General features: G+C 35.0%; 1 protein-coding gene across 1 annotated transcript in view; it reads right to left on the reverse strand.

The window, feature by feature from the left end:
• The window catches only part of Sgcz (sarcoglycan zeta), a 1,036,157-nt gene that overhangs the window by 23,757 nt on the left and 997,582 nt on the right, over nt 1–14,818 (reverse strand). Inside the window, exon 5 of the mRNA XM_021169917.2 lies at nt 8,832–8,954. Within this exon, the coding sequence (XP_021025576.1) occupies nt 8,832–8,954 (123 nt within the window). The remainder of the gene's footprint in view (nt 1–8,831; nt 8,955–14,818) is intronic.

Consider the following 14,818-nt stretch of genomic DNA (forward strand, 5'->3'; position numbering starts at 1 on the left):
TTCTGTTTCCACGATCTGTCCATTGATGAAAGTGGGGTGTTGAAATCTTCCACTATTATTGTGTGAGGTGCAATGTGTGCTTTGAGCTTTACTAAAGTGTCTTTAATGAATGTGGCTGCCCTTGCATTTGGAGCATAGATATTCAGAATTGAGAGTTTCTCTTGGAGGATTTTACATTTGATGAGTATGAAGGAGCATGGAACTTTTATACATGGCTCTGGAGTTTGAAGTCAGGTGTACCACACAACACAATAATCATAATCTGTGCTTTTACGTTACTAGAGTAATCTAAAATGTTTCACATGGACTGGTTAAACATAAAACAGAAACACACACTCACATACACACATACTCACACACACACACACAACACAAAGAAGTGACCATTCATTCCTAGGAATTATAAGTTATGAGAATTTTTGCATGAGAAACTTATAGTAGCTCACTTGGCCGGTAGATCTTTTTGAGGGTTCTGTCAATATTTCCCCATATAATAAGAAATCAGGAAGTCTAGTAATTTGGGGATACCTTATAACAAATTCAGACAAAGCTACATATGGAAAATCATTTAAAGGCTTATGTTCATAAAATGTTATGCTTGAAAACAGTAATAAATTTGGAAAGTACAGAGCTAATTCTTTAAGAAATATCAAAGCAATATAAATTTGCCTTAACAGTAGAATATCAGTTAATATATCATTAATTTATCAATGAAAAATGTGGCATATCATATCTAAAGGTATAAATAAGTCACTTAAAACATTAATATTTGCTACCTTTTGAATACTGAATAAGCTCTAAAATCTCACATAATAAAAGCTTAGTCTCCCAGGTGGCATTATTGGGAAGTTTGCAACTTTTAGTTCATGGAAACAAATACAGTGTTGTAGGTAATGAATTATGTATCCAACGGGACTGTGGAGTTATGTTCCCTTCCTATTCTGGTGCAGAATTGAACAATGTTTCTGCTTTTTCTCTACCCTTAACGTGATATTGATAATGAAAGTTCGAAGCAATGAGTGTACATAATATCAAAATAAACCATTCATCTCTATCTGTATATTAAGCCATTATTCATGCCATTATACACTCATTATATTGCCAGGACCTTATCATTTTCCATAATTAATCTCACCAATAATCAGCATCATTCAGGTAGATTGGAATAAGATAATAAACTTCCTTTACCCAAGAGAATCATCAACAACAAAATGTACAGTGTATTCTAACTTACTCATGCCATACTAAGATATTTTACTTAAAGGTACTGTTATTTCAGCTAACCACATTGTATAAAATAAGATATGATTTTGTCTTTTGGTTAAAATCACCACTTCACCTCAACTCTGTGCAGTGCTGCCCTTTTCTTATGTACATTGTTTTTAGGGAAAGGAAACTGAAAATATGTAAAAAGCATACTTATTTTGGATTTGTATGGTGAAAATGTAAACATCTCTATATTGATACTTGGAAAAAAATGAAGAGTTGATAATTGGTGCTATTATGAAAGATATTTTAATGAACCTTTATGTCTTAAATAGTTTTTTAAAAAATCAGTTAATTTGCCCTTCTGATAAGTTCCCCTAACACTTTAAACTGGTCACTTTCCAAACTCACTATTCTTCAAGATGAACTTTAAGAATCACTGTGTTTGTAAAACCACAAATGACCGTATCACAAACCTTCCATGCAGAACACACTCACAGTGGTAATTTCCCAACACAGAATGGACACAAATTTTTTGTGTGTACAGTTTTAGTTGGGTTTGGAATACTTATTATTTTTGTTGTTGTTGTTGTTTCCTTGATGAGTATTATTGTTGTTGTTTTGCTTTGTGTGTTTGTTTGAGAGAGAGAGAGAGAGAGAAGGAGACAGAAAATAAGAGACAAAAAGAGTACACGATGTAGGATGGATAGAGAGGTGGGAATGATCTGTGAGGAGTTAGGTGAGGGAGACATTATAATAAAATATATTGCATGAAAAATATTAATTACAAAAGTAAAGAAGAACACAATAATGGCACAAATGCCAGAAAGCATAAAGGAGGCTTCGAGAAGCTGGAAAGGAAAATGGGTGATTCTTTGAGAATGCTAACACCAACACTTGCTTAGAAGATACTGAAAATCATTTCAAACTTCTAGCCTCTGGAATTAGAAATGAAAAGCAGTCACTTAAATAAAAAGAAAGAAAATTAAAAGTAGCAACAGGGAACTAAGTAACTTTAAAATGTACAAGCAACTCTCTTCTCTTCATATTCTTTTCTTTTTCTCTCTTCCTCCATGTCTCCCTTCGACTTCCACATTTTATACAATATGAAAAACTGTACTGGTTATCAGAGACATACACATGATGCAGCTAGAATTTCCAATTTACACAAACACACACACACACACACACAAATATTCATGCAGTTGTGTTTAGGTGGAGTTAAGAGGTACATGTAATTTTACATGCCAGAGTGAGTTTCATTCCAGGACAATGGTCAGCGTGATTGTGAGGGTTCAGCTGATAAAATGCTAACATGACATCTCCTCAATATGCAACAGACCTTAAAAGCTACCAACTAAATGTTATCTCTCTGTTCTCATTTGTTAGATATTGCCAAGACTTCAATTTACATAAACACATCAGGATGCAGAAGTTATTTTCAGGGTGTTCTGTGGCTCAGATGAAGAGTCCAATAAATAGTACTTCTAACTTTTCCAAGATTAGCAAATAAATCTGGCCAGTCAATTAATCAGATCCTATAGGTCTCAATCTTGTAGAAATGCTTATTCAAAGTCTGCAAGTGTTGTATAAACAGGTGATTACTGACACAGATAAAGTGAACTAGTAATGAGAGTGGACTATTTGCAAGAAGACACTGATCATATTCCCCTCTGTCTGCCACTGAGCACTGTATTCATTTCCTGAGAGAAGCTTATCCTGAGACACAGTGTGCCAAGGAACGCTAATAAAAATGCTCTCAGTACTGCAGAATGAATGATCCTCTGCAAATGTCTGTTCTCGTCACTGGTAAAATTTATGATATGATTGGCAGTGAGTTGATTAATTTAATGGTTATAATGTTCTAACTTTTAAATAATTTATTATAAAATGTATGTGGAAGTTCAAAACTTTTCCTTCTTTTAATATTGTTATGTACTTCAGTATCTTGAAATCCTAACAAACTTCTTTTCTTACATTGAATTCAATATATTTCTTATAAAAAGTCCAGAATCTTTATATATAGTTATACAGTTTAGAGGAGAAAAAGGAGACCTCTAGAAGAGCAGTCAGTGAGCCATCTCTCTAACCTCTTTTAATAAGTCTTTAAAAGTATAATTTACTCTTTTTCAGTAATATTATAATCAAGAGTCATGGATTTTCAAATTATCTAGAAGCCCTTTCAGCACCAGTGAGCATCAAAATTTAATTAGTATGTTAGACTTAAATCTACAGCTTGTACCTTTTTCTATTTTAAAAAAAGAAGTATTGTTAAACACTTACGGTTACTAAAATTTGTTTCTTCACAATTGCCAACATTGATTGTAGTGTCTGATTGACACAACTATTAATATCAGTTTTGGATAAGAGTTGTTACTCCATAGTAACTCAACAATTAAATTTATCTACAGTATAAATACCTGTAGATTTCTTATGTGCTATGAAATGTTAATAATTTTTAAGGTATTGCTTTACGCTGAAATTTTTCACTGGCATATAAACATGAAGATATTCAATTTATGTGATATTATTGATATTTTGATAAAATGAAGCATTATCTAGCTTTTGAACAAGGGTAAACTTATCTTTGAAAGATCATTTCTTTAGGGAGGCATATTTTCCTTGAGGCTTTTTTAAAAGTATGCATACATAATGGATTTTTGGTCATCTTATAAAGCAATAACAATATCAGTTTTACTTCTAAAGAATTATTTTCTATTGTACATAAATGGGTGTGCAATAGCTATGCTATGACTCAAAGAAAAGTCCTTATTTAAGCACCATCCAAAGGCTGGTATTGTTAGTAAGTAATAGTTTTAAAAAGTACATTCGCTTTTGTCATGCTATGTAGGAGAAAAATAAACTATACATTGTTTAAGCTATTGTTTGGCATTATAAATAATATTACTTTTAAAAAACCAATATGTACTTTTTCTTTGACAATTTTATACGTGTGTGCAATATATCCACTCCACCACACTTATACTACCTGCCTTCTTCTCTTTCCCCTGAACTATCCCCAAAAGAATCTACTGCCCAACGTCATGATCTCCTCTTTTTTTTAATAACCTACTGGGTTTAATTTAAGTTGCGCAGAAATTCACGGGTGTGGGCCTATCCACATGTGCACAGCACCTCCCTGAGCAAAAATGATCCCTCCGACAGTAGCATGGATATAATTTTATAACTTCTCCTCTTCTTTTTGCATCTTCTCAAGGCATCTATAATTAGCTCTGAATATGAAATTACTGATATAAATTTATATTTGCAATTCCTAGATGTTTGTCTACTTTCTACTGCCATTTTCATCTTTTGTCCAATGTATTTTATTTATTCATACAACTATTTAAGGTCAAGACAAATAAGGGTAGTAGCAATATTTAAAATTACAATTATGATAGAAATAGCATGTATCAAATAAAAATTTGACCCAAGGTTTGTCTCAATTTATTTTGATTTGTCTCTTTCCTTTACCCAAATCCTACATGTTGAACATTTAAAAAAAAAATTACTACTTGAAAGAAGAAAACTAGGCCTTGAAAGAATCAATAATTTTCCCAGTGTATTAAGCAGAGTAAGTCTAACTGTTGCTCAACAGCTCAATAAATTCATGCCTTGCATCTTTGTGAATATGGATAGGATGTACTGTATATATAAATCGGACTTTGCATATGTAATTAACATTTTCATTATTGAACTAGGAGGGTTTTTCCTTCTCCTGAAATGCCCAGTTGTTTGACAATGTAGACTAATTAGCAAAATATGGCAAGACCATTTGTGCTGCCTAATTATATGTCAACTTGACACAATCTGGATCGGCATGTGGGTTAAACTGTGATGCATAATCTTGATTGAAGATCAATATAGTAGGATCTAGATCACTGTGGATGATACCACACCTGGGCTAGTGCCTCTAAGAAAGTAAGCTGAGCAAGCCATGGAGATCAGTCCAGTAAGCAGCCTACCTCCATGGCTTCTGCATCTTTTCTTGCCATCAGGTTCCCTGCTTTGAGTTCCTACCACACTTTTATGGATGATGGACTACACGTTTGAAGGTGAAATAAATCTTTCCCTTCAAGTTGTTTATGGTCATGGTGTTCTATCACAACAGTTGAAACCTAAGTTGTCATTATATGAATAATTAAAGGAGGCATTTCCTAGCTAATGGACAAATGTGGAATGAGAAAAAAAAATTCTAGAAAAGAAGTTGGAAACCTACTGGAAAAAAAAAGGTTGAAGACACTGTGCCTGCAGGCAGGATCCTTGGGATGTGTGAGAAACAGTGCGGTCTTTGAAGAATCATGACTATCGTCCTCTTACACACAGAAGGTAGAGGGGAAAAATACTGCAAAAATGCCCAGGTAATGTATGATGCATAAGAAATTGGACAATTGCCGGGCGTGGTGGCGCACGCCTTTAATCCCAGCACTCGGGAGGCAGAGGCAGGCGGATTTCTGAGTTCGAGGCCAGCCTGGTCTACAAAATGNCCTGGTCTACAAAATGAGTTCCAGGACAGCCAGAGCTATACAGAGAAACCCTGTCTCGAAAAACCAAAAAAAAAAAAAAAAAAAAAAAAAAAAAAAAAAAAAAAAAAGAAATTGGACAATTTATTTATGCTACAGCAAAATTAATTATATCTCATAGAACAACTTTGGGCATTAAAGGGAATTTTTTTGACAGCACTACCTAGAGAATATATATTTATTATCAAATTCAAATACAATTAAAGTGAGTTGCCTTTCATTATGAAAGTCTACATACTTCACATAAGTCAGTTGTATTTTCAATATTTGCTTTAACAGACCTTGGGTGGATACTATGGAATTGTCTGGCAGCAAAGACCTCTGATAAGACAGCTCATTTGTGACAATGGCTGTGAATTGCATACTTACTTCAAAACTGTTAGTCATTTTGCATTTAGAAATTTAGAACGGGCGTGGAACAGTATTGTGTAATGTCTCTGAAGTTCCCCTCACTTGGAAGGTTAAGGAACAACTAGAAAACAGAGTGGTGATTATTTCGAGTGTATAAACCTGAGAAAAGTGTCCCTAGAGGAAATTAAGTGACCATACATCACATTTCTTATCAAGCAACACAGCCAGTTCTCTTATACCTTCTCAGACAAACTGCTTCTTCCTGGTGTCTGAGTGTTACCACGTGCTCAGATTTGGACAGCTCTGAAGAACAAAGGAAAGGCTGATTGTCAAGCTGACCTCATCACAGTGGACTAATGTAATAGACAGGAATGGGAAAACAAAAGCCAGGTAATAAAAACAAACCACAAAATATTGATTCCAGCCCAGCAGCACACTGTTTAATTTAAAAGACAGCTCTTCAGAAAATCCTTTCTTGTGTTGTCAAACAAGCTCTGGAACCTGTCTATCCTTCCAATCATTCCATTAGAAAGACATAGAGGTGAGATGCTCTTGGCTTTCAAAGAAACAGGAGGGCACAAAAGAACATGCAGTTGGATTTTTCTATTTTTATAGGCTGCCACTTTTAATTGCTGCCATTTGGAGACAAAAGAGATACATTCTCCTCATGCACTTCACTACTTCCTGCTTTCTGCTAAGGCAAAAAACAAAACAAAACAAAACAACCAAAAACAAAAACAAACAAACAAAACAGATGTCTGCATCAAACTAATAGTTTTCCTTTAGCTTGAAGACTTTCACCTTCCAAAGTCAGACTGATCATTTACCTTTGCTTTGTTTGCTAGGATGTTAATCTATGTGCACCACAAATAGAAATGCTGATTGTGTTTGATGGATGCAGCTGAAAGTGCTGAATTTGAGTCTGCTGTGTAGAAAGGTTGATATTCTTTATGTGGCTACTGGGTCTCAGAAGATAATTAATTGCCTTAGGTGATATCTTGATCTCATAGTAGGGAATACAAAATAAACAGAGATTCAAAGGATCATTTTTGAACCAAAGTTTAAAACTCTCTTTTGTCCAGGAATGTTAAGAACAGATACCTAATTAGATAACTTTAAGGAAATAACTACCAAGCAAAACTAGTTCATTTAAGAGTAAATTAATTATGATTCTTGAGAAAACAATTATCTATTACAGCAATAGAGCAGCAACATTGGTTATTATGGCTTGAATCTAAAAGTGCACCGTGATAGTTTATCTGTTAAAGGTTGTCCAAGAACTGATCACTTTAAGGGCATTACATTCTCATTAATTGATTAATTGATGCATACATTTGAAAGAAGATGAATTGGGTAAATCTGGAGCCTGGATAGCATTAGGTCAGTCATCATGGAAATTACTTTGTGGGATATCCTTTCATCCTTACAATCTTTTCCTCTTCATGAGTTTGTTTCCAACCTCCACAGAGCAGCACTTTTACAGAAGACCCTCTCTGCTGTGAGGCTAAGCATGACCTCTGCTCTTAAAGTACAGAGCTATCCAAACATTGACTGCCAAACTGCTAAAACAATGGGCCAGATTCTTTATATCTATCAAATGGTTGCCCATTATTTTGCTTGTTTGTTTTGTCGTCATGAATTTTATTGTCACATGGAACACTGAAACAGTTATGTCCAGGTAAGAGTGTGACCTGTAATACATACCCACCTGCACTCTAAGTAGCCTAGATATAAATATCCTAAAATCTTTAGCACCGTGAAAGTGATTTTGTTTCAGATATATAAACATAGCCATTGTTCACATCATCCACTTCTGTCTGAGTCCACTGAGAAAATGACATTAGTCATAAAGTGAAAGAACATGAGGAAAGAATTCATCTTAATTTTAATTCCTTTGGATATTGCTTAAATAGAAAATTTTCATGCCACTAATTTACAGTTCACACAGATCTTTTGTCACATGTGCTTTGAAGTCTTGTCAGGATAGTTACCTAATTTATATGGAGCACCCTGGAGCCAGGGTCTCTTTGTAGTGTTATTTGTCAGAAGATTGTCAGAAGACTAGGATACTGCTTTAAAGTATCAGTGAGGATACCAGTCAATCCCTTGCCTTCATATTGTATTCTGTGCTCTGCCCAATTTTCTCTCCTATGCACATGAAACTATAAACTACATTTGTCTTTTGTCTTTGATATTTTCATTTTTAGAAGTGTCAGGAGCAAGAACAAAGCTGTTCTGCAGTTAGTAAATGGTATCCTGGGAAAGAAGTAAGGAAGGATTTAGCTTGAGTTTTTAGCTATCCATGTCTGGTTTTCTGTATATCCCTAACTCACAGAAATATATATATATAAAGTGTTGATATACAAAAGGGCAAAGGGCTATATAAATGTAGAAGGTTCACATAGGAGAAAGCCATTCACAAGAAGCATTTTCTCTGGAAAACAGAAGAATAAATGATGGTTCCTCTAATTTTGATATGTCACCTTTAATCATATATTCTCATACCACCTAGCCCATTGTTTATTTTAGATGAGTGACACAGCTTTACATTTTGAACAGTAAAAGGTTTTCTAGACTCTGCTCTTTAACCACAACTATTAACTTTATTTGAAGACTATTTGGATACTAAATATAGATACGGTAGATTCAATTTTCAGGAAAGTCTTCAAATGTCTTGGAAAGAATCTTTTCTGCGAGTGTGTATGCTTTTATTAGCTTCAAAAAATAATTCAAAGATATTCATCACAGTACCTGTAACCTTTAGCTTCTCAGCCCCAATAGTGATCTCATCTTCATCTGCAGAAAACAGCACCCTGCCATCTTCACTTGCTCTCACTTCAAATCTTTTGCACTGTGCCTCAACAGCCTCAGCTCCTGCAGTCAGAGGGAAGGTTTGAAAATGAAGTTGGTATGTAGCACACCATTAGCATACACTATTTCTCATAAAGAAAAAAGAGATACACAAATTGGTCATGTTGTTCATCTCTGTTGTATGTTTTATATCTCAATTAACATTTTTAGAGTTGCTACCTTTTCCAACACCCTCTGATTTCAGTGATTATTTTCAGACTAGATTAACTAATCATGCGTAATAGTTCTATATTCTAAGGCTGTTCTAATATTGTCTGTGTGCTCAGCCAGATCAAAACATTTGACATCTCAACAAGTGAGGCAATACCTGTTTTGATGTTTGGATGTCATTCCCTCCACTGGCACATAGTAGATTCTCAATAAATGGGGCCTCAATGATTCACATCTTTCTCTGCATTTCAGGACACCATACCCATCTTGCTACCTTACTGCATATTCTAAAGCACCAACAATTTGTGACTCCTTATTACACATTTTATAGATTTTAGTATAGCTATCTTCTTACCTTTTTAATGTCAAATAATTTAAAAGTTTGGTTCTACTTTATTTTCTATGATAACATAGTTTAATAATTGTTTTTTTTTAATATTTCTTAAAATATAAGCTACTTGAAGGCTCTAAAGCTCAGGTCAAGGTAGAAACAGAAGTTAATTTTCATTTTATTGTTGATCTATACTCATCAATCCACCCACAAATCATAAGACCAACTTCCATATTTAGAAAATGATTAACTTGAGATTTTGAAGGGGTATATCAGGAAGATCTAACTGGATTATACGGATGAGTTTCAGCTGACGAAGAGATTCCTTAGACATTGGGAAAGTTGGATATTTTTCCACAGTATTGATTTTTTTCATATGGCTTTCCACACTTTCATATGGAGCTGTAACTCCCAAATTTGCTCTACAATTGTATTATCTCCGTTTTGCTAATTTATAAGTAAAGCCCAACCCATTCAGGACCACAGGCCTACCATATATGTCTTACTTTTGAATTTTCTCTACAACATCATCAAAGGAATGTATCTCTATATTTCTTTTTTTTTTTTAATTGGATGTTTTATTTATTTACATTTCAAATGTTATCCCCTTTCACAGTATCCCCTTTGCAAAACCTTATCCTATCCCCTCTTAGCCAGCTTCTATGAGGGTGTTCCCCTACCTGCCCACCTACTCTTACCTCACTGCCCTAGCATTCCTCTACACTGGGGCATCAAGCCTTCATAGGAATAAACGCCTCCTCTCCCATTGATGCAAGATAAGGCCCCATCAGCTCTTTCAGTCCTTCTCCTAACTCCTCCTCTGGGGTCCCTGTGCTCAGTCCAATGGTTGGCTGTGAACATCAACATCTGCATTGGTCAGGCGCTGGCAGAGCCTCTCAGGAGACAGCCATATCAGGCTCCTGTTAACAAGCACTTCTTGGCATCCAAATAGTGTCTGGGTTTGGTGGTTGCATGTGGGGTGGATACCCTGGTGGGGCAATCTCTGGATGGCCTTTCCTTCAATCTCTGCTCCATGCTTTGTCCCTGTATCTCCTTGAGACAGGAGCACTTCTGGATTTAAATTTTGGAGATGGGTAGGTGTCCCCATCCAGCAACTCAGGGAGTCATGTCTAACCTCTGCATATCTTCCTATTCAGTATTATATTTGATTTCAAGGGCATATAATAGGCAAATGCTAGCTCGTGATTTTTCATCCCTTCCCTCTTTCCATCCCCTTTTGGTCCCCTTCCTCAGTCCTAGCTGAGTTTTCCCTCCACAACTAGCCATGGGCTGGAGGAAATGACATGTTGTTAAGGTCATAGTATCTAAGTAACATTAAACACATTATGGGATAGAGAAAGAGTGTAGTTATGGCACAAGGGAGGGGCTTTGTGAAGAAGACAGAAAGGAGAAAATAATGTAATTTATATTTAAACTATAAAAAACATTTATGTTGAAAATCGGGTATATGTTTTTTCCTATATTCTGATATTATATAGAGTTCTAGAAATTGAAAATGCTCAACTAGGCATATGTTAAATAGGACAAAATTAATACTCCTCTCTTGGGATGGTTGACCAAGAAAAGCATGAATTATATCTTTAAAATAATGTATCTTTTGAAAAGATTTTTTTTAAGTTTTGAGATTATAACTGAATTAGAATATTTCTCCATTTGCTTCCTCTCTCCAAACACTCCCATCTGCCCCTTTCTACTTTTCTTCAAATTAAGGAACTCCTTGTTTTTTTAAACTAATTGGTAACGACCATTTGGCACTGAAGAAGCAATTGGTGTGCTAGTGAATACATGTTAATTAAAGGTGAATCTCCTTCCACTAATTTACTAAATCAGCATAATCCCTAACAATAATCTATGAACATTTGTCCTTATACTCAAAAACAGTGCAGTTTTCAACTTTCATTAAGAATTTTTTTTTGCAGCACATGAAAACAAGGACAGAAAATGATAATCACTCAAAATAATTTACCTCCTATTTTTTAAATAAATAACTGTTCTTATGGAATTTAATAACAATATCAAGACAAACATTGAAGACTTACTCTCTTTGGTCATCATCTTGGTTTTATGAATGTTATTTCAGAGGGTAGGAGTCATTTGAATTCTTTCGTGTATTCATGATCTAATGTTTGTTTTGCCATTAGTCATTGTACGGTAGTAACTGAGATAGAATCAAAACACTGAGGCCAATGTGTTGACATATTTGACTTTTAGGTTTACATATCTCTATTTACATCTGTCTCCCAGAGACTTAAGTACATATTGAGCGTCAATGATCTGGAAATTATTATAGATCATTTACACATAAAACTTTAATATTTATGACATATTACCATCAATTTCTGGGCTAAGCTGATTCATAAGTTGCATTATGGCATAGACATGCACTAGTTAATTACATACACATGAAGACATTATACACACTCACGGAATACCAAGAGCTTTCTAAGAATAATGAGGAAAGTCTTTATTCAGAAGATTCTATACAAGTATTAAGATATTACACTGCCTTTCCCACAAGCTGTTACAAATGAATTATTAGGAGTAAACTATTAGAAACTTCTGTAGAGTGGTGTCTGGCTCTGGCCAAGGGGGTTGAAACTTTAATTCATTAACTTTAAATGAGCAAAGGCAAATAAGCGAATTGCACAAGATTTATGCATAGAGAATAGATGAGATGCATCTAAGCCATAAATTAATGCATACGAAAATCATCCAATTGAAAAGCAGATAGAAAATTCACACTTAAGACTACACTTCGGGCTGGTGAGATGGCTCAGTGGGTAAGAGCACCCGATTGCTCTTCTGAAGGTCCAGAGTTCAAATCCCAGCAACCACATGGTGGCTCACAACCATCTGTAACAAGATCTGACTCCCTCTTCTGGAGTGTCTGAGGACAGCTACAGTGTACTTACATATAATAAATAAATCTTTTTTAAAAAACAACAACAACAACAACAAAAAAAAGACTACACTTCATTCACAATATTAGCATAATTACAGATGGCAAAATTGCAAGTAATTAACAATGACTTGGTAGCAAATAAATATTTCATATAAAAATAATTATATAGCATCACATTTATATACATTGCCTTTTAAATATACATATAGAAAACAGTAAACATATATAATTGTAGTATAATCAGTTGTTGGGACTATTGATGTTTAATACTAATTTATTAAAAATCATGATACTGAACTTAATATGTGTGATCTATATTTGGTTACCATCAACTGTTTATGTCTAGTATCACATTTTTTAGACAAGGTCTGGTTGCCCTAAGGTACAATTACATTAAGTATAATAATAAAATAATGATTGCCATCATCCATTTGCCTGTAAAACTCAGGTTGTCCTCATTCTTAATAGCTGAATAGTATTCCACTGTGTAAATGAACCACAGTTTCTCTATCCATTCTTATGTTGTGGGGCATCTAGGTTGTTTCCAGCTTCTGGCTATCACAAATAAGGCTCCTTTGAACATAGTGGATCACTATGCTCTTGAATATTATCAAGAGTTTAGAAATTCTTATTGCAAAACAAAACTAGATTCACAATTCATCATTCAGATATTCCTTTTTAAATATTGCCATGAGCTATATACATAATTTTTAATGAAATAAAAAGATCTGCGGTCACCATTGGAGACCAACAATCAGGGCTCTGCAGTACCTTCTGTTTACAGGTCTCAACAAGGACCACAAGATGAAAATGGATGTGAGGCAGCTGGTACTAAGAGAGCACCACCGAACACACAAGTTCATGTAGGACAAGATTCAGAGGTGTGCTCTTTGTGCCCTCTGAGTAGTAAACCATGAAGCTTCTGAGAGTATCGAGCTACAAGTGTCCCCCTATGTTCATCAAGAGGTTGGGGCCTCACATTCATATCTAGAGGAAGTAGGACAAGCTGAGCAACAGCCAGCAGCCATGAGGAAAGGTGCAGTCAAGGACTGGTTGCCCCATCCCTTCTCAATAAAAATTTATGTCATGTGTGAATATGCTCACATGTGTATAAATACACATACACACACACATACACACACATACACAAAGGTGCAGCCAAGAACTGATTGCGCCATCCCTTCTCAGTAAAAAATATGCTGTGTGTGAATATGCCCACACATGTACACACATGCACACGCACACCACTTACATGTTAAATGCATCCTAAACCATCTGTCATATGGAGAGATATGATAGAGAATGAAGGAGATCAACCTCTCACCATGCTGGAGGAGTCTTTACTCCTGACTCTGAAGTCTTCGGATTATCAGTTCTCCTGGGAACCTTTGACAGTTACATCTGCCTCTCCTCTCTACAGCCACTGACCCGTGGGTTAAGGCTACAGCTGCCCTTTGGTTTCCAGGAACTAATGTAGCAGTGTGAATGCTCAAATTCAGGGGTTACCTCTGTCCTTTGATCTCTCTCCCTGGTAACACCCATCAATATTCAACTAATCTAATAGTTTCTATTCAGTCACTTACTCGCCAATAAAGGTTTACTTCTTATCTGTGATGAATTCTGATATTTGAAACACTTTGCATCACTTCCTTACCAATAATTCATACTATCATGTCTCTGTATCTCCATTTGTATTTTAAAACACCAGCTATGGAATGGGTTGGGAATTCTGGTCCTTAAGAACATTTGCTGCTCTTGTAGAGGAATGGTATTTGATTCTCAATACCAATGGGTGGCTAACAATAATCTGTAACTCCATTTTCAGGGTTTCCTTTGCTATCATCTGATTTCTACCCTATGCATACTTGGTGATTTTCACAGTGGCAAAACATTCATATGTACAAAATAAAAATATATATCTTTAAAAATTAACTTAAAAGTATGCATTTAAAAGTATACAAATAATTTTGTCTACCAACTACTGGAAGGATAGCTGTCAATACCAACTCATTGGAGTTCATATTTTCACTTTGCCATAGGTTCATGTCTTTCCATCCTTGTCAATGAATAAAGTTTAGTCTGCAGAATGATCCATTTTTCAATTGTATATTTTTGTGATTTACCGCTCAGAGGTAGATCAATTATTTTATGTTCATAAATATTTTAAATTCTGCTTATTTGACTTTGCTCATTTAAACTTAATTAATTAGTTTAACTTCTGTTGAAATTAATTTTCATCGTTCTCATCTTCCCATTTATTACTTATATGTGTGATTTTCAAATGCTCTTTTGGCAGCAATAATAAACATTTTATTTCATGTGTTAATTTTTATTTTTTGCATGTGTGTATACCTGCTTTTCTGTCTCCTCTCTGTCTCTGTCTCTCTCTGTGTCTGTCTGTCTGTCTGTCTATCTCTGTCTTCTTCTTCCTCTCTCTCTCTCTCTCTCTCTCTCTCTCTCTCT

Source organism: Mus caroli, chromosome 8, assembly GCF_900094665.2.
Source record: "Mus caroli chromosome 8, CAROLI_EIJ_v1.1, whole genome shotgun sequence".
NCBI classification, from domain to species: domain Eukaryota; kingdom Metazoa; phylum Chordata; class Mammalia; order Rodentia; family Muridae; genus Mus; species Mus caroli.